General features: G+C 40.9%; 1 protein-coding gene across 3 annotated transcripts in view; it reads right to left on the bottom strand.

Moving 5' to 3' along the window:
* slc8a1b (solute carrier family 8 member 1b) overlaps positions 1-18,819 on the bottom strand; it is a 170,551-nt gene that overhangs the window by 32,369 nt on the left and 119,363 nt on the right. For 2 of the 3 annotated variants that reach the window (XM_036592755.1, XM_036592756.1), the window contains exon 3: positions 11,098-11,210. In XM_036592755.1, coding sequence (XP_036448648.1) covers positions 11,098-11,210 — 113 coding nt within the window. Of the gene's footprint in view, positions 1-11,097; positions 11,211-12,528; positions 12,636-18,819 lie in introns of all 3 variants that reach the window. The other variant, XM_036592757.1, reaches the window with a different exon arrangement.

The raw sequence follows: 18,819 nt of genomic DNA, 5'->3' as shown, positions 1-18,819 counted from the left end.
TTAGAGGGGACGTACCCTTATCCAGCACCAAACGTTAAACAGGTTGTATTCTCGTTATGAGGCCACGTCTGGCCCTGTGAGACTATAGCAGCATTACTGTGAAGAGCTTTAGTGCAGTTAACAGTAGATCAGATGAGGGTAGAAGCCGTTCTCTGCCGGGTACAATCAGTACAATCTCTCAATAAATATACCGATAATAAATACTAGTAGTTGGTAAAATAACAGTTTATGCCAGAATGCCATGTACTGTCAGTCAACTTTGAGTCCCAGGGAACCTAAATCTGAGTTTTCTTTCTAATTCTAAGTTCATCTTGGGCCTAAAATGTACATGAACAAAGTATGTCTTATGAATACTAATAAATGTCTGCTGTATTTCACCATATTGCTCTCCTCTTGATGTAAACTGGGCAGTCCTAACAGTGGGTAATGCTTCCGTTAGCATTTCCTAACCAATCACAAGGTGGACATCTCTGGCCCCGCCCACAAAGGCCACCTCCAGAGTCAGAGAAACTTAGCTAAAGCTAACTGTTCGTCTGTTCCTTCATTCATGTGTTGCTTCGTCCAACTGTTTGTTCGTCCATCTGTCCGTCCATCTGCACATCTGCTTATGCGTGACATTATTCGTCCAGTTACCGTCACATAAAAGCTGGATAATCATTATAGTTCAGTATGAGGGGCGGAGCAGGCTAGGAGTGTTAAACAGAGAGCTGCCAATCAAGCTGCTCATTTCTTACACAGTTCTTAGTTGAGTTCCAAGCCATGTTTTATCATAAAGCCATGTTTTATCAAGAAACCATGTTTTATCATATTTATATCTTATGTTTTTCATTCAAGCTTTGCTGGACGTTTAATAGAACACAAGTTTAGTCTCATACAAACTTAATATTTTACTCTGGGACTTATTGGTGAATTACTGTAAAAGCGTAATAATCCACTTTCATCCACTGTAGTGGATTAGTGTGAGTGAGGGGGTTCGGGTCAGGTTCAGGTTTCAGGCCAGTCAGGCCTGGTCGGTCACCGGTATGGGTCAGGTTCGGGCTCAGTTTCATACCCATACAGACCTCTAATACAGACCCCAGATGGGGAGCAGAGGACACGGCTGGAAGATGGAAATGCTATGGAGTGATGTGGGATGTGGAAATGACCCCATTAGCTTAGCAACATTAGAGTCGAGGGAATGACACTGAATCTCACACACACACACACACACACACACACACACACACACACACACACACAGGGTGGGGAAGGAGAAAATTAAACTCCTCTTGGCAGTACCAGGTTGATTTGCAGGAGGAGACGACCTCTGAACTTATTTTTCATTCCCCCATCTGTTCTCTCCCTCTCTCTCTCTCTCTCTGTCTCTCTGTCTCTGTAAACCTCTCTCTGTATTTCTGAAGAGTTTGGAGTAAAAACACCTGCATGTTTCTTTTCTACATTTGCATTATTATAACATGATCGATTATTGTTGTAATAATATGATATTTTATGTATTTGTGATCATAAAACTTTGTAGCTCGTATTTATTTATGCATCTATTTATTACACCAGAAAAGTGCCTGTGGTCCTTTAACTTCTGTGAACATTTCATTAGAAATTTATAAATGTAGAATACATACATACATCATCTAAACCACTTATCCTTCTGGGTCGCGGTGGGGCGCTGGAGCCCATCCCAGCCGCCATTGGGCAGAATAGAATTTATATAAAATTATAAAAATATATAGTTATATTCTTGTCTGCCCTGCGATGGACTGGCGACCTGTCCAGGGTGTATCCTGCCTTCCGCCCAATGACAGCTGGGATAGGCTCCAGCACCCCACCGTGACCCAGAAGGATAAGCGGTTTAGATGATGTATGTATGTATGTATGTATGTATAGTTATATTCTATTATAATATATGAATATTATTGTAATAACATGACATTTTAAATATTTGTCGTCATCAAAAACTCCCTCCCTCCCTCTCTCCCTCTCTCTCTCTCTATCTCTCTCTCTCCTGATCTGTAAGATCTCTATGGGAAAAGACAGAAAGCGACAAAAATGAAAACAGCCCGAGAGTCTGATCTCCATTTATGGCTCGTTTGAGTTCATTACTCCACTCACTGGATCTGAATCACTGCTGAATCAGCGCTGCACTGATAGTGGTCCCTGAGAATTGCAGGGGGGGGGGTCTTTTATCTCTTCAGTTAGTGCAGCTGTGTGTGTGTGTGTGAGGTGTATATATCACATTATATCACTGCGAGTGAAAACATCTTCAATCCTGAGACGTTTGTGCTAATATTATAAAGTTATTCAATATATTTCTGAACATGTGTGAAGTAACTTCATTATGGTAATTATCTCACTGTACTATAAGATAATTGGGCTTGTTTCAAGCATATTTCTTGAAATAAAATGATTTGTCAATATGGTGAGATAATTTCACCTCATAAAATGACCTCGAATGTGTAGAAATATATTAAATAATCTTATAATATTATTACAATAATGTCATAATGAGAAAGAGTAGATATGTTGACTAGATTTAGATTGCCAATAGAATAAAGTCACGCCTATCCCCGGCTTCGCTAAACCGCTGCTCCTCATTGCGAACTCCAACTCCCAGGATTCTCTGGGAGGTCACCTGACTTCGGGCTCAGTACCATCCACCTATCCACGCTCTGCCTCCCCTGATTGCTGATGTCCACCACCTGTATCTCACCCCATATTAATATAACCTGTCTGTGTTCACACTCACGTTGCGAAGTACCATGTCAGCCTGCTGTACGTTACTGAGCCGTTTGTTTTCCTTGGTTTTTCTGGTTTGTGACTTTGCCTCACTCCCTCGTTTTACGTTTATGCTGTGCTCTGAGTAGACCTGTGTGTGATGTTCCTCTTTTTGGAGCGCTCGTGTGTGTGTGTGTGTGATCTCGACGCCCCTTTGGTGTGTGTGGAGTGCTGTTGAGAGTGGGTGATCTCAGTGGTCTTTTAAGCAGTGAGTCATGCTAAATGGGTGTACTTAATTAGTCATTACCGTAACGAACCTCTGTATAATTAACGAAACCAGCGACAGAGTGAGTGGTTACCGCGTGTGTGTGTGTGTGTGTGTGTGTGATGAGTTCATTACTCTGCGGTTGTGAGTGGGTTACTGTTAGACTACACGCTATACCAGAGTCATTGTTTGTTTACTGAGCACATAAACAAACCTCATCAAGAATTAGCCTATAATTACACTGTTACTGTAAAGAAACGAAAGTGAAAGGCAGTGCAGGGTCTTTTGCAGAGGTTAACCCCTTCATGCATGGCAGTCACTACAGTGGACAGTCATTATTTTCTATATGCAAGCTTTCGTGTTCAGGATGGAGTAGTTTTTAAACTGTGCATGTGTGTATTTTGTAAAACCTAAGATTTTTAAAGTCTGAACAGATCATAAAAGACTGGGAATCTCACACTATGAATCACACACTGAACAGTTAGGGATCGCAAACTGCTCAACTTTTAAGCTGTTGCTGAACTGAACACAACTCACTGAATTCACATGAACTCATGAGAATTCACACGAATTCCTGCAAACTCACGGGCACTCACGAGAACTCACAGGGAACTCACGCAAACGAGAATTCACGCAAACTCATGCGAACTCACGCAAACTCTCTCATTCTCCCGTCACCATGAGACCCAAAGAACCAGAGCTGGTTCATGACGAGCCTGGCCACTTCCTATTTCCCCCGTTATATCAAAAACAAGACTGCAGAACAGCAGGGGGCACCTGCGAGTGAGTCCTCAATGAATTGGAGTGAAAACAAGGTAAACAACTAAAAATTAAAAGTTAAAACAGTTTCTAATCTCTCGCCCAGAACTTTCCTTTAACTTTACAAAGTAGAAGGATGTATTTCACTAAAAAAGCAAAAAAACCTGACCTGTATGTTTCCTTTTTTTCTACAGCAAATGAGTTTTGGGCAGCAGAACGCTGACATTACTGCTACTGAGTGCTCATTGGTTGGCGAGGGGAGCAGCTCATTGGCTGTTCGCGCTCACAGACGTCATAATCGTACATGAGGCACTGATTGTATTCTTTTACATTAAAAGCGTTTAAGCATTTATAAACTATGATTTTTCTCAAATGCTCCATCTTAACCCATTCATTTTGGACAAGCTCAGGAGCGCCCTCTAGCGTTTGAGAAACCTGGAAGACATTAGAGACTGGTAATTCTCCTCTCTACAAGTTCTCTGCCAAATAAACCAATGTGGAGCTGCTGCTGTTGTTTTCTCTGCCGTTTGCGCTGACACAGTAAAGAAGCAGCAGGTAAACATGTGAAAGTCAGGATCATGGATTCAAAAATGTGATCAGTTTGGTATTTTTAGAGTTTTAAATGTACAAAAACTCGACTGTGCCTGAAACTCAGCTCATAAAAAAGCTTCGCTCCACACATGAGTGACTTGCCACCATTTTTCTTTGTTTACTTGCTGTATTTCCGTCTTTCACGCTCTCAGTTTTCATTGGCTGGTACAGGAGTCTGTTCAGACTGATTCGTTGATCAGTTTACACTAGATTACTCTCAGAGCCGGGTCGACAAAATCAAATGTTTGAAAAACTCCAACCGGTCTGAAACGCGATCAGGAGGCCAAAAATCTTAGTCTGCGCCCCTCACACACGACTCGATTCTTTCTCCAACTGTCGACCCTGACTGACCCAAAAATCTGCAGACCAGAGCCGACTAGCACAGGCTCAGCCAGATTGAGAATCGGGGCTAAAATTGAGGTAAAAGTTGTGTAGTGTAACCTGGCTTAAGTGGCTGTTTAGCCTAATGGTTAAGTTACTCAAGGTTAAAGTTGTATAGTGTAAACCTGGCTTAAGTGGCTGTTTAGCCTAATGGTTAAGTTACTGATTTTTTATGCAGCCCTAGTAAATTATTCTCTGAGCATATCATGGATATCAGCAGTACTTAAAGATCAACTGCAGGTTTGACTGCAAAGACAGCACAATCAGTGCTTGATTTAGTGCAGCACTGTGTGTGAAACACTGCATGTTTGATTGTACTCACAGTCATAGTTAGCTTTCTTTAAATGTGGCAAATGTGGCTTTGTTTGTTTCATATTATAATCTGGATCTGGGATTTTCAGTGCTTTCCATCACTGAAACTTGTGCTGTACCTTCTTCTAGTGTGCATGTCCTCACGACAAAATAACGAGAAATTCAATTTAAAGCCCTTTTTGAGCTGGATTAGTTTTCCCAGAGGAGGTCTGGTAATGTAATTTGTGCGTGTTTTGACTGGCCGGTTCATACGGAATTAAGGGTCTACGTAATGCCCCTGAATGACCCCAAATAGGGAGGGGTGATGGCCATTATCAACAGCAATTCCAAATGATGGTGCATAGCATACTGGAAGGAATATACACCTGACTGGATTTCAGTCTATCTATATCTATTTTAAGCTGAGTTCATCCTGACCCAGAGTCTTAGGTCTCACGATGGTGGACTACCTCTTATTGGGCTACATCACAATGGCATCTTGGCTACTGCACGCCTAACCTGCTTCAGAGCTCCAGAGCAGGTTAATTCGGGATTTCGGATCATTTACAGCTCTCGGACTGGTCTGGGCTGAGCTTCAGTTATATCTCGGCAGATGAATTTTTAATATAATCAGTATATCTAATATTTCTCAATTAAAGTTTTTTATGAAAATAAAGTATTTAACTTATTTGTAGTCATGTTTTACTTATTTTCAGTCATTTTAAGTTGAGAAATTGTTCTTATTCTATTGGCCGATAATATTGCTTGTTTCTATTTATTTTCTAAGCATTATTTATTTCTATTAAAGTAGACAGTGTGTACACACACACACACACACACACACACACACACGCACACACACACACACACACACGCACACACACACACACACACACACGCACACACACACACACACAGCTGTGCGTGACAGAAGGAGAGCAGTGTGTGTTGTGGAGAGGCTGAAGTGAAACACGGAGAGCCAAATTAGAAACTGTTCCAGTGCAGTGTGAATACAACGATCTCTCTCTTTCTCTCTCTCTCTCCCTTTCTCACACTCTTTACCTCTATCTTTATGTCTCTTTCTCTTATGTCTCTCTCTCTCTCTTTCACTTTATGTATCTCTCTACCTAGCTCTCTATCTCTCTCTCATGTCTCTCTCTCTCGCTGTCTTTATATCTCTCTCATGTCTCTGTCTCTCTCGCTTTGTTTCTCATGATCTCTCTCTCACTCTCCTTATTTCTGCCTGTCTTTGTCTCTCTGTCTTTCTCTTATTTCTCTCTTTCTGTCTTTCTTTTTTCTCTTCCCCTCTCCCTTTTCTCTCACTCCCCTTCCTTATGTCTCTTTCCCTCTTTCTCTCTCTCTCCCCCTTTTCTGCCTCTCCATCTTTCTCTCTCTCTCTCTCTCTCTCTTGCTCACTCTCTCTATGTCTCTCTTTCTTTCACTTTGTCTCTTCTTACTCTCTCGATCTCTCTCGCTTTCTTTATTTCTCTCTCACGTCTGTGTCTCTCTGTCTTTGCCGCTCTTTATGTGTCTCTCTTGTATCTGTCTTTTTGCCTCTCTCTCTCTCTCTCTCTCTTTTTCTGTCTCACTCCCCCTTCCTTATTTCTCTCTTTCCCTCTTTCTCTCTCCTTTTCTGTCTCTCTCTCTTTCTTACTTTGTCTGTCTCTCTTGCTTTCTTTAAATCTCTCTCATGTCTCTCTCTCTCTTTGTCTCGTTCTCATTTCTCTTTCTGTCTTTCTCTCTCTCTCTCTGTGATCTGATTGATGACTGAACTACAGGTCGACCAATCTAAAAAACAAAAAGTCAACAATAAACACAGATAAACTCTCTCTCTGTAACTGCGCTGTGAGAATAAACGACTGCACACGCTGTTACAGCTAATTACAGCCATTAGAGAGACGCATTATCTATAAACAGAGCAGGCCATTAAAAAAGCCCTGCATATGCAATACAGTACAGTACAGTATAGTACAGTACAGGATCGTACAGTACAGTATAGTACAGTACAGTACAGTATAGTACAGTACAGTACAGCACAGTATAGTGCAGTACAGCACAGTACAGTACAGTGCAGTACAGTATAGTACAGTACAGTGCAGTACAGGGGGACGGGTTAAAGAGGACTGGACCACTGCTCACAGTGTGTGTGTGAGTGTGTGTGAGTGTGTGTGTGTGTGTGTGTGTGGCTGTTGTCCTCACACTCTCAGTAAATGTGGACAGTGTTATTATATTCAGGGTTATGTTGTTATTAGTGGGGACCAAATGTGCCCAGGATCATGACAAACATGTATGACATTGTGGGGACATTTGCCAGATCCCCATTAGGAAAAATGCAGTCCCTCTCTCTCTCTCTCTCTCTCTCTCTCCCTCTCTCAAGTTCAAGTTCAAGTCTAATAGTGCTTTATTAGCATGAATGTAATAAAAATACACTATTGCCAAAGCAGTTAATAAGAAACACATTAAAAAAGATGGGGGTTATTAGTAATCAAAGAAAAAGAAAAGGAAAATAAAAGAGTCAAGACAAATTTCAGGTTATATAATAATCAATAATAATCACTATTGGTTATTTGGTTGTTCTTACTCTCTCTCTCTCTTTACTTCTTTCCATCTCTTATCCCCTCTCACTTTTTCTCATGCTCTCTTTCCCTCTCCCCCTTTCTCTCTTTCGGTGACTCTCTCCCTCTCTTGTTCTCTCTCTCTCTGCCCCTCCTATTTTCTCTCTCTCTTCATTTCGTTTCCCATTTTGTCCTCTCTTTCTCTTTTTCTCCCTCTCTCTCCTTGTCTTGTTCTTTTGTTCTCCCCCTCTCTCCCTCTCTCTCTTTCTGTGTCTCTCTCCCTCTCTAGTTCTCTCTTTCTCTCCAGCTCTCTTTCTCACTCTCTCTCTCTTGCTTTCTGTCTCTCACTCTACCTTTCTTGTTCTCTCTCTCTTTTGTTTTCTCTCCCTCCCTCTCTTTTTCTTTCTTTCTCTTTTTGTTTTTCTCTCTCTATCCCTCTCTCTCTTGATTTTTCTCCCTCTCTCTTTCTTACTCTCTCTCCCTATCTTTCCCTCTGTCCACATTTTCTCTTACTTCTCTCTCTCTCTCTCTCTCTCCCTCCCTCTCTCCTTTTCTATCTCTCTTTGTCTACCCTTCCTCTTTCTTTTCTTTTCTCTCTCTCTCTCCCTCTTTCTGTGTCTCTCTCCCTTTTGTGTTCTCTCTTTTTCAATTTCTCTCTCTTATTATTTTTCTTTTCTCTCTCTCTATCCCCCTGTCTTGTTCTCTCTCTCTCTCTCTCTCTCTCTCTCTCTCTCTCTCTCTCTGTTTTATTGCTCTCTCCTTGCTCCGCCCACACATACCCGTGTTTATGCTCCGTCTTATGTCCTTTAGTGGTAAGGCTGATGTTTCCACTGTCTGACTGCGATTCTGAGATTATTTTAATGGAACATTTGATTGATGCAGTATAAAATCCTTTGTCCGAATCGATAAACACGTCCTGAAGGTTAATAAATCAGGCGGATTAACCGCAGAGCGTGGCGCGGAGTGGCCGGGAAGTCTATGGAAAACAAAGATGGCTGATAAAGCCTGTGTGTAGGTGAGAGCCCATTTCTCTCAGCCTCTGTCCTCTGTAGCATTGTTTATAATGTTCTCTCCGTGAGAGCGACTTCCAAATAACACTGCAGTAATCTATTACCAATAACATCTGTAAGACAGATGTGACTAGATGTGGATTTCTAAACACTCTTAAAACAAAGATAATATTGTGATATTATCTTAATCTTAGGGCAGCATGTTCCATCAAAGGGGAATTCCAACAAATGTTCAAAATTTCTGCGTAATTAAATGGTTAAGATGGAAACAAAGTCATTCAGAGTGGTTTGGAGTGAAATGCTCTGATCTAGATAAACGTACCGAGTCAGAATTGTTCACAGTAGTGGTGATAGGAACCAGACGTCTGAAGAGTTAAATGCCTCTAAAAGCTCCCTCACAGAAGGGTATTACATGAAATCAGTACAGATACACTACCTGATGATGCAGACATTGTTTTATGCTAATTTTGAGATAAATTTTAGGCTAAAACGTACTTAAAATCATGGCAGAGGGGTACATGGAGGGTGTTATGAGGCAAAATAGTCCTCAAAGAAAACATATCTTTTCAGGTATGACTATTTTACCATCATCAGTGTTAAATATATGACTCAGAAGACTTGTGTGGGTCCACTGATGTCTTTGGATGGTAAATAAAATGGCTATAATTGTGATATAGACATGGTGACCCCTGGTTCCTATCAGCACCCCTGTAAAGAAATCCAAGCTTGTAAGCTTCTCAGCAATGAACCGTTTTACACCAAAACAATCATCTGAATCTACTGACCTATGCAGAATTTCCATCTCATCATGTTATTAGAAACTCCTACCTCGTATTTCCACTCTCTGACCGCTTTATGAGCCCCACCTAACTTTTACAGGTCCAACATATTGGTCAGTGGTCCACACAGTATTTTTATAATCGTCTCGTCTCATTCAGATTGGGAAATTAATTCATAGTTAGCGCAAACTAACGTGCTTTTGTAGTTACTGGCTTGTAGCTACAGCCGTTCAATTGTGACCAATTCAGTTCCCCGTCAAATTCACATTCCCTTTGATGACTCAGGTCCCCAGGCGGCGCATTCACTGAACCGAAAACAACGCCAAGCAACTCTGGAACTACAGAAAGCGAAAAGGTTCAAAAAAAGCTTGAACGGCTGCGTGATTTCACCCAAACCCCAATAGAAATTCACCCAAGATAACACGGCATAATTGAGATGCCATGATAAACATTATTTTCAATGTGTATAAACAGTGAACAATCGTACTGATAAATACTTGTTGTTCGTCACTGATTGGGTGAATGCAGCTGCCGTACAAACCTTCTTTGAACCTTTTTCGCTTTCCGTACTTCCAGTGTTGCTGGACGTTGTTTTCTGTTTAGTAAATGCGCCGCCCGAGGACCTGATTTGTCAAAGGGATTGGGAATTTGAGGAGGAACTGAATCGGATACAACGCCGGCGTTAGCTGTGTTGGACGGCTGTATCTACAGGCTAGTAACTGCAAAAGCATGTTAGCTTGCTTGCATTGATCTCAGTTGAGAAAGCGGTTTTGAGAGGAAACGCAGACGTATTCCTCTTTTTATGTTAAAAATACATTTCAGGCCCAAACTTAAATTAAGTGACCCTTATTAGTCCCACAACGGGGAAATTTCACCTCCATATTTGACCCATCCGCGTAGTGAAACACCACATACACACTAGTGGATGCACACACACTAGGAGGCAGTGAGCACACTTGTCCAGAGCGGTGGGCAGCCCTACCTGGAGCGCCCCGGGAGCAATTGGGGTCTAGGTGCCTTGCTCAAGGGCACTTCAGTCACGTACTGTCACAGGGCTGGTTCCATACTTTATAACAAAAGTATCACAAAACAACGTCTCAGGTACCAAGCAATACATTTATAACCATTTTGTGTAAGAACTTAATGGGATGTAGCTTTTAGAGTCATTAAATGCTTCAGACGTCTGGTTCCTAGTATTATAATGGTGAACGATTCTGACTCGCATTTCACACCGAACTACTCAGAATGATTTTGTTTACATCTAAACCATAGAATTGTTAAATAACGTTGCAAAATCTGTGGAGTTCTCCTTTATTGCCTACTTTGCTGTTGCAGTTTTGGCATATTTTGAATAAAAAATGGCAAAACTTTGAGTAAAAATGGAATAAAAAAAGCTGGCGCACGGATTTGGTGAGATTTTTTAACATGGCCCTTTTAGTGGTTGAGTTTGACACCCTGGTCTCATCGCACACCAACAAAGTGGAGTTACAAAGTAGGGGTTTCCTGAAAAAGTGGCCAGTGAGTGTATGAGCTATATCAGTGTTATATACATTGTATACGTGAATTAGGAAAGAAGCCACCAAGGAAACCAAAGGAAACTTTCTCGGATTAGTAGGAAACCAAGCAGACGGTAGGAGAGAGAAGCCACTACTGAAGAGCACAGAGGAAGAAGAAGCAAGAGAGAGAGTGACACCAAGTCATAGGGAACGAGAGAAAGAGAGAGAGAGAGAGAGAGAGAGAGGGGGAGAGAGAGAAACCTCTGTGTTCTGTGCGTCCTCTCCTCCTCCACTGCGGTGTCTGGAGCACTACATAAAAGCTGCACTGCTTATTGTACTCCTCTCGATCGAGAACCCTGACCGTTATCGTCTTCCTGCAGAGACAAGACAACAGGCAGAGGGGGGGTTGGAACCATGCAAGGCAGCCACACACACGCCCACACACACACACACACACACGCGGGGGCCAGTTCGGAGGACGGCGGCTGATGAAATTCCAAGTCCACACCAAGTGTCAGGGAGTTCAGAGAGGGATGATGGTCCAGGTGTGTGTGTGTGTGTGTGTGTGTGTGTGTGGGTGTGTGCGTATTTGTACATTTCCAGGACAAATTTCAGACAAATGACTTACAATGTCAGGACCTGTGAAAAGGTCCCCATTTTGCATCTTTTAAAAGTGAAAGGGCAAATCATATTAATAAAAACATGTTTTTAATCATAGGTCACTGTTGTAAGAAAACCTTGTGTATCTCTGACATGGTGACTTAAGAGGAGAAGAAAAAGCGTAACTAGAAAGGAAAAGTTAGTAAACAAAGTTTAAGTTGGCTTGAAAAAGCCAGCTAATTACTTTAAAATGTTAAAATGGTGGGAGACTTTTGATGGTTGCCCAAGTGTTGCTTAGATGTTGCTATGCGGTTGCTATGGTATCCAAGGTGGCTGGTAAGGTGTTGTTAGGTGCTGCCTATGGTGTCCCAGGTCGGTGCTAAGGTGGTCCTATGCTATTAAATACACTAGTACCTTAAATCCACTGCTTCCTTAAAGTTCACTGCCACCTTAAATGTACTGCTACCTTACATTTACTACCACCTTAAATTTACTGATACCATACATTGCCACCTTAAATTTACTGCCAACTTAAACTTAATGATCTAAAAACTAAGTTAAATTTAGATCAACTTTAAATTCACTGCCACCTTAAATGTACTGCCACTTTAAATTCACTGCCACCTTAAATTTACTGCCAACTTAAATCCACCGCCACTTTAAATTTACTGATACATTTCCAAGCCAACTTAATAAATAAAGGTCAAAGTAAACAGCAACTTAAAAATGAGAAATAACAATGGAAAATGGATATAACGTTCTATAAAACATGTGTCATCTCATTGGCTGAGGGAGTAGCAGGTTCTGGTGGGCCAAATCAAATGTCTTTGCCCACAGGACCCATACTGGTCAGCCTTGGTGTCAAGAAATAACGAGGTTTTGATACGACAGCAACGACATAGATAATACATAGGGGACTATGTACTGCCTTATGTCCTGACAAAGTATTAAAACCAGTGTGTGTGTGTGTGTGTGTGTGTGTGTGTGTACGCTGTGTATGTGTGTTTGTGTGTGCACTCCCTCTCCCCTCTCTGCCTCCCCCTGCTGGCATGGAGGCCCGGCTTGGCCCACTTAGGCCACGCCCCCTCCCACCTTTCTTTTCATTGGTCTCTACAAGCTGCGGCTCCCCGATCTCCAGGTAGAAACTCTTGTTTTTCTCGTACTCCTCGTCATCGATTATCCTTACTTTTATCGTTTTGCTGGAGAAGAAGAGGAAAGGAGAGAAGAGAGAGAGAAAAGAGAGAAGAGGAAAAGAGCAGTGAGGAACCCACAGGCCAGCCAGGGGAAAAAGAGTGAAAGATCAAAAGGCATGCAGTCATGCACAAGCAGAAGAGGACAGGAGAGGAGAAATGGGAGGACGAGAGAAGAAAGGAGAAAAAAACGAGGACATAAAAAGCCTCTGCAAGCGTAACACACATAAACACACACACAACCAATAATAACCCAATTTAAAAACACAATAGAAATCAATGACCATTTAGTACATAGTTCTGTATAACGATACTGCACACAATGTCCGGCACATGCCTAATCGTCCATGGACTCGCTGCTCAGTTCCTGGCTTTAAAAAATAGCGTAAAGATCAACAGAATTGTCATAGAAACCACTCCATCACATCTCAGTAAGGCTCAACAATTCAACGGACGTACAGTTCTGTGAAAAAGCAGAGACTATCCTTTTGTTTATTTAACTTTCTTGGCCATCAATACACCTTTTTCATTTTTCAGGTGATATTTCTGGGGAGATTACATATAAGGGGAAAGTCGACGTTAAATAATTGAGGAGTTTCCAAAACAGGAATATAAAAAGAGTTCCTAAAATGATGTGTCAGTCATTATCTAACATGCTATTTTTATTTTTCCCAAATCTGCGTAATTTAGGTCTGGCTCTCACTCCCAGCTTATCCAAAGATGTCAAATGTGCTTATATTTTGTTATTTACTAAAGTCATGAGCTCGCTACTACAGCAAAAATGCTAACACGGCTACCAGCTAGTTGGAACAGTTCACTCAGCCTCATTAGCGTAACGCTGAAAGAGGCAGAAAGTCGAACTTAAATAAGTTTCCAATGGAATTCGAAAAGTGATTAAAAATATAGAGAAACTATGATTCCTAACAACCACCTGCAAGACATGGTAGACCACCAAATCTGCCCCCGTCAGATAAACAGTATTTAAAACTTTCGTCTTGTCTGGATAATAAACTGGACACCCCAGAGTCCAGGCCTCAATATTATTGAAAACATTTGAGATTACTTTGATCGTAAGAAGCAGAAAATGCAACCAACTTCAAAGACTGAACTTTGAAAAAAATATCCCTGCAGATTTCTTTGAGAAACTGAAAGCAAGTCTCCTGAAAAGAATGGAAGCTGTAATGAAGGTGGACAAAGGGTGGACAGGCTAAATGCTGAAAAAATGTATATTTGTTTTTGAGGTAAATTTTGGTCAAATATGTTTTTTTGCTTTTTTCCTGACACTGAAAAATGAATAACTTGTACCTAATGGCCATTTTGACTGCATACTTTCATATACCATACATCTCTATAGTGATATGAAATCTGAAAGCTATTGTCAAAAGTGTGGAACATCACAACATCATATCAGTTTTCGCTTATTATACAAGTGCTGACGCACAACTATCCAAGGTCGGATCGTAACCTTGGTCTTCAAACTATGCTGCATTTGGGTAATGTGGTGGCTGTCTGACCTCTGACCTCTTCTGAGAACGGACACATCCAGCATAACGCCAATGAGATCTAACCATTATTTACAATTAGCCATGTTAGCATCTTTAGTGAAGAGACTTCATAAACTACTATAAAATATTTCTATGTGACTTTTATTTATTTTTAATTTATTTATTTATGGTTGAATATGTGGTCTCTCATTAGTGAACATCTGCATAAAAATGTCTGAGCCTACATAATTCTTCGTCCTCATGACATTAATAAATAACAAAATACAAGCACATTTGTCATTTTTGGACAAGCTAGACCAAAGGTAAGTGGATTAGAGGGAAATATGTATAAAATTTGTCATCTTTGGACAAGCGCGGCCTGAGCTAGGTGGATTTTATGAAAATATATAAATAAATAAACAGGAGATGAGCTAGGTTGACGCGGTAGCTAATGCCTGACACGTAATGTTAGGAACTACTTTATAAAGATTTGAAAAGACACTTCTTACCAGCTTTTGTGAATCAGCAGTCGATGCTAAAATGCTAATGCTTGGTGAAGTAGTGAGCTCATGATGTTAGTAAATAACAAAATATAAGCACATTTGACATCATTGGATAAGCTGGGAGCGAGAGCCAGAAGTTAAGCAGATTTGGGAAAAATAACATTAAATAAAAATAACGTTAGATAATGACTGACACATCATTTTAGGACCTACTTTTTGAAGATTTCACACTAGCTTAAGTGAATCAGTGGAGTCCACCACAAAACGCTACTGCTGTAAATAACAAATAAGACCTAATAGCCTCTTTTAGCAATATGCTAACGAGACTGAGTGAAATGCTCCAAGTAGCTGATAGCCATGTTAGCATTTCTGGTGAAGTAGCGAGCTCATGACCTTTGACAAATTGACAAAATGCTACTGCTGTAAATAACAAATAACCCTGATAGCAAGAGGGATAGTGGTCCACTGTTGGCCCGCTGATGGCAAAGCTGGCAGTCCACTGGTGTTTTGTTCAGCATTTTCTGGGCAGCCCACCGGTGGTTAAGTAGACTGTTAGACAAAATTCCACTTATTATCGCTCATTTTCCACTTACAGTCCAATTTACCTTTTTTACCTTCCTTCCTTTCTTTAGTTAAATTAGTTTAGAAAATAATTTTAATCTAGCTCAGCAACAACATTTGTATAAAATCATTTTATATCAGGCCTAGTCATGATTTTTTTCTCTCAGTTCTTTGTAATACTTGTCTCGGTTTATTTTCTAAAATAAAAGTCTCTGTGCATTTAAAATCAGTTTGAGGAGATTAAAAACGAGTTAGAGCTTGTATGCAGGACAGTAATCCGGGCAGTCCGAGGGTGGACCAGCAGTGGCAAACAGTCAGCGGGGTGCCGACCTTATCAAGCCAGCGGACCGATATATGCTCGCTATCTGGGAAGACCCAATTAGCATTATGCTAGTAAGACTGAGTGAACTGTTCCTGACTAGCTGTTACTCACTGATAACCCTGTTAGCATTTTAGGTAAATTTTGTGCATAAAACCACTTTATTTCTGCTACTTAAACAGCAAGCGACCTTAGTCTTCATACTCTGCTGCTATAGAGTAACTGGGCACAGAGCACTGTTCACCTCTGACCTCTCCTGAGAGGAGCTATGCAGGAAATCAAGCTAGCTGTTCCCTACCAGCTGTTATCCACTGGTAGCCACATTAGCCTTCGGAATTTGCACACATGACGCATTTCACCGCTGCCCTCTGAGCTCAAAGTGTGGATTGAAAGCACTTTATTTCTGCAAATGTCAAGCAAATGTCAAACAAGACTCCTATTCTCCAGATGTTGTAGTTGTAAAAAAGCTTGAGTGATGAGTCCGTCCTGTCTGAGTCATTCACAGCTTTCGTTTACACTTTCTGACTCTTTTTCCACACCGCCGCCGTAAAACTCACACACCGCCAAACTGCAGCTGCAGGCCCACAGTAATCGATTTCCATTTGTTCTCAATACAGTGGACGAGAAATAGAGATCAAAGAAGCAAAAAAGTAAGATGGGTGAGTGAAGCAGCGGGGACAAAAAAAGCAGTGTCAGTAAGAACGAGAGCCCAAGATAAACAGAAAAATGAGGGAAAGAAAATAAGTAAGCCAGTCATAAGTACTAATTGGACAGGATTAGTTTCAGATGGGGATGTGGGTAAATGTAATTATACCACATGACATCGACTATGTTTATAACTGCTTTGCATGGGATAAGAAATACACTATACACTATATGAAGTATGTGGAATCCTCTCGTAAATATTGAGTTCAGGTGCTATTGAACACCATTGCTAACAGGTGTATAAAATCAAGCACATAGCCGTGCAGTCTCCATCGACAAACATAGACCGAAAAATAGGTTTTACTGAGGAGCTCAGTGATTTTAAACGGCACTTTACCAAAAGCCAGTTCCTGAAGTTTCTGCCCTGCTAGATCTGCCCTGGACAACTGTAAGTACTATTATTGTGAAATAGAAGCGTTTAGGAGCAACAACAGCTCAGTCATGAAGCGGTAGACCATGTAAACTCACAGAGCGGGGCCTGAAGCGTCAAGCACATAAAAACAAGTTCCAAACCGGCCCTGGAAGCAACATCCGCGCAAGAACTATGCGTAGGGAGCGTCATGAAATGGGATTCCACGGCTGAGCAGCTATATACAAGCCTAAGATCACTATACGCAATGCCGAGTGTCGGCTGGAGTGGTGTGAAGCTGGGTTTGGCAGATGCCAGGAGAATGTCACCCGCCTGACTGCATTGAGGAATAATGGGTTGGGGCTATTTTTCAGAGCCTGTTAGTTGCACTGAAGGGTGATGTTAATATTACAACATTCCTTTTTAGACACTTATATGCTTCCAATTTGGAGAAGGCCCTTTGATCCAGCATGACTAGGCCCCTGTCCACAAAGAGACAACCACAAAGACATGGTTTGATTGGTGTGGAGGAACTCCAGTGGCCTGCACAGAGCCCTGATCTCAACCCCACTGAACACGTTTGGGAGGAACTGGAACGTGGGTCGTGAGCCAGGCCGACTGAAATCAAAAAATCAGTGTCTGACCTCACAAATGCTCTTTTGACTGAATGGGCACAAATTCCCACAGACACACTCCAAAACCTTGTGGAAAGCCTTCCTAGAAAACTGGATGCTGCTTTAGCTGCAAAGGGCCACCAATTAAAGTGTCCAACAAGCTCATTCAGTTGTGATGGTCAGATGTCCACATACTTTTGGCCACAGAGTGCATATGGTCATGCTGTGTATCTAAGCTACCTTGACGTTATTCTCTGAATGTAGGTCAAGTGAAGACTGGGTCAGTCAAACACACTCATCAATAAGTTATGTGTCTGTTTTTGGACGGTGGAGTGTTTATATGAGCAGTGTGTGTGTGTGTGTGTACGTGTGTGTGTACGTGTGTGTGTGTGTGTGTGTGTGTGTGTGTGTGTGTGTGTGTGTGTGTGTTGTCATAGTACATTTGTTTTACTGTTTTCTCAAGTGGATCCCTTAACTGACTTCCAAGCTTCTGGCCTATAAGTGGATGCTTCCGTCTCTCCCTCTCTCTCTCTCTCTCTCTCTCTCTTTCTCTCTCTCTTTTTCTTTGTCCTTCCCTTCCTCGCTCACTCTTTATGAAATGTCACTTTTACATGAGTTACAATGGATGCAGAAGCCAGTTGAAGATCCAAAGCTATTTCACATGTGCGTGCCCTGTGTGAGCATATGCTTTATTATCGTTTATTATATTAATAAATATTGCTCAATAATTACATATACAGTCAGGGACGTGGGCAAAAAAAGGATAAAAATGCCAAAGAACAGAACTTCAAAATAATCTGAGCACAGTAAAGGCCTATGTGTGCATGTTGTAGGGTGGAGTTTGTATTTTTAGTTGATATTTTTTATTTATATATTTTAAATCCTGCAGACGGCAGTCATGACCTGTTTAATTTAATGCTGCACTGTCATTACAGTCACCTCCCTCGCCAGCTGTTGGCCACTTTGTGGCATATTGCTAAATCACAAGCAGATGTAGGTGTCTAGAGTAACGATGTATAACGATTTAAAAAGTTAAAAGAGTTAATTTGATGTTATAATATCATAATATTTCATATTTTAAATATGACAATTTTTCAACCACCATGTCTTCTGCACAGTGTGTGTTTGAGTACTGAATACTGAACATGTAGCTTCGCTGAGGGTGTGACACAACTGGTTACTGCACCCAATATCAACAATCTGATTGGTTGCTGCTAGGCTCATTTGCATAAAGTTCATCCAGAAGAAGAGTGAGTAGGGTGAATATCTATCTATCTATCTATCTATCTATCTATCTACACTCACACACACACAGTTTAATGTAAACTATCCAAAAATTAATAAAAAAGGATTCTGACAATTTTAAGTATTTCATCAACAACAAGAGGTTGACATGGTAAAAAAAATGTTATTAAATTAAAAACTGTAATGATTTATCTATAATAATATCAAGAAATTACTACAAATAGCTATTTTATCAGCAACATTTGGTCTCTGGCTTTTAGAATATGCATATGAATTTTATAAATTTCATGATGTTACTCAGCTGTCTCAAATATTATAAGTTCAATTCCGGCTAATTGTTTGATATGATGTTTTGATGATGTTGATTGATGTTTTATAAATGTTAGCATCTAATCAGAATCATTTTCTACACA

The sequence above is a fragment of the Colossoma macropomum genome, unplaced genomic scaffold, assembly GCF_904425465.1.
Source record: "Colossoma macropomum unplaced genomic scaffold, Colossoma_macropomum, whole genome shotgun sequence".
Taxonomy (NCBI): Eukaryota; Metazoa; Chordata; class Actinopteri; order Characiformes; family Serrasalmidae; genus Colossoma; species Colossoma macropomum.
The sequence above is the reverse complement of the archived record's forward strand: the minus strand, read 5'-3'. Positions and strand labels throughout refer to the sequence as shown.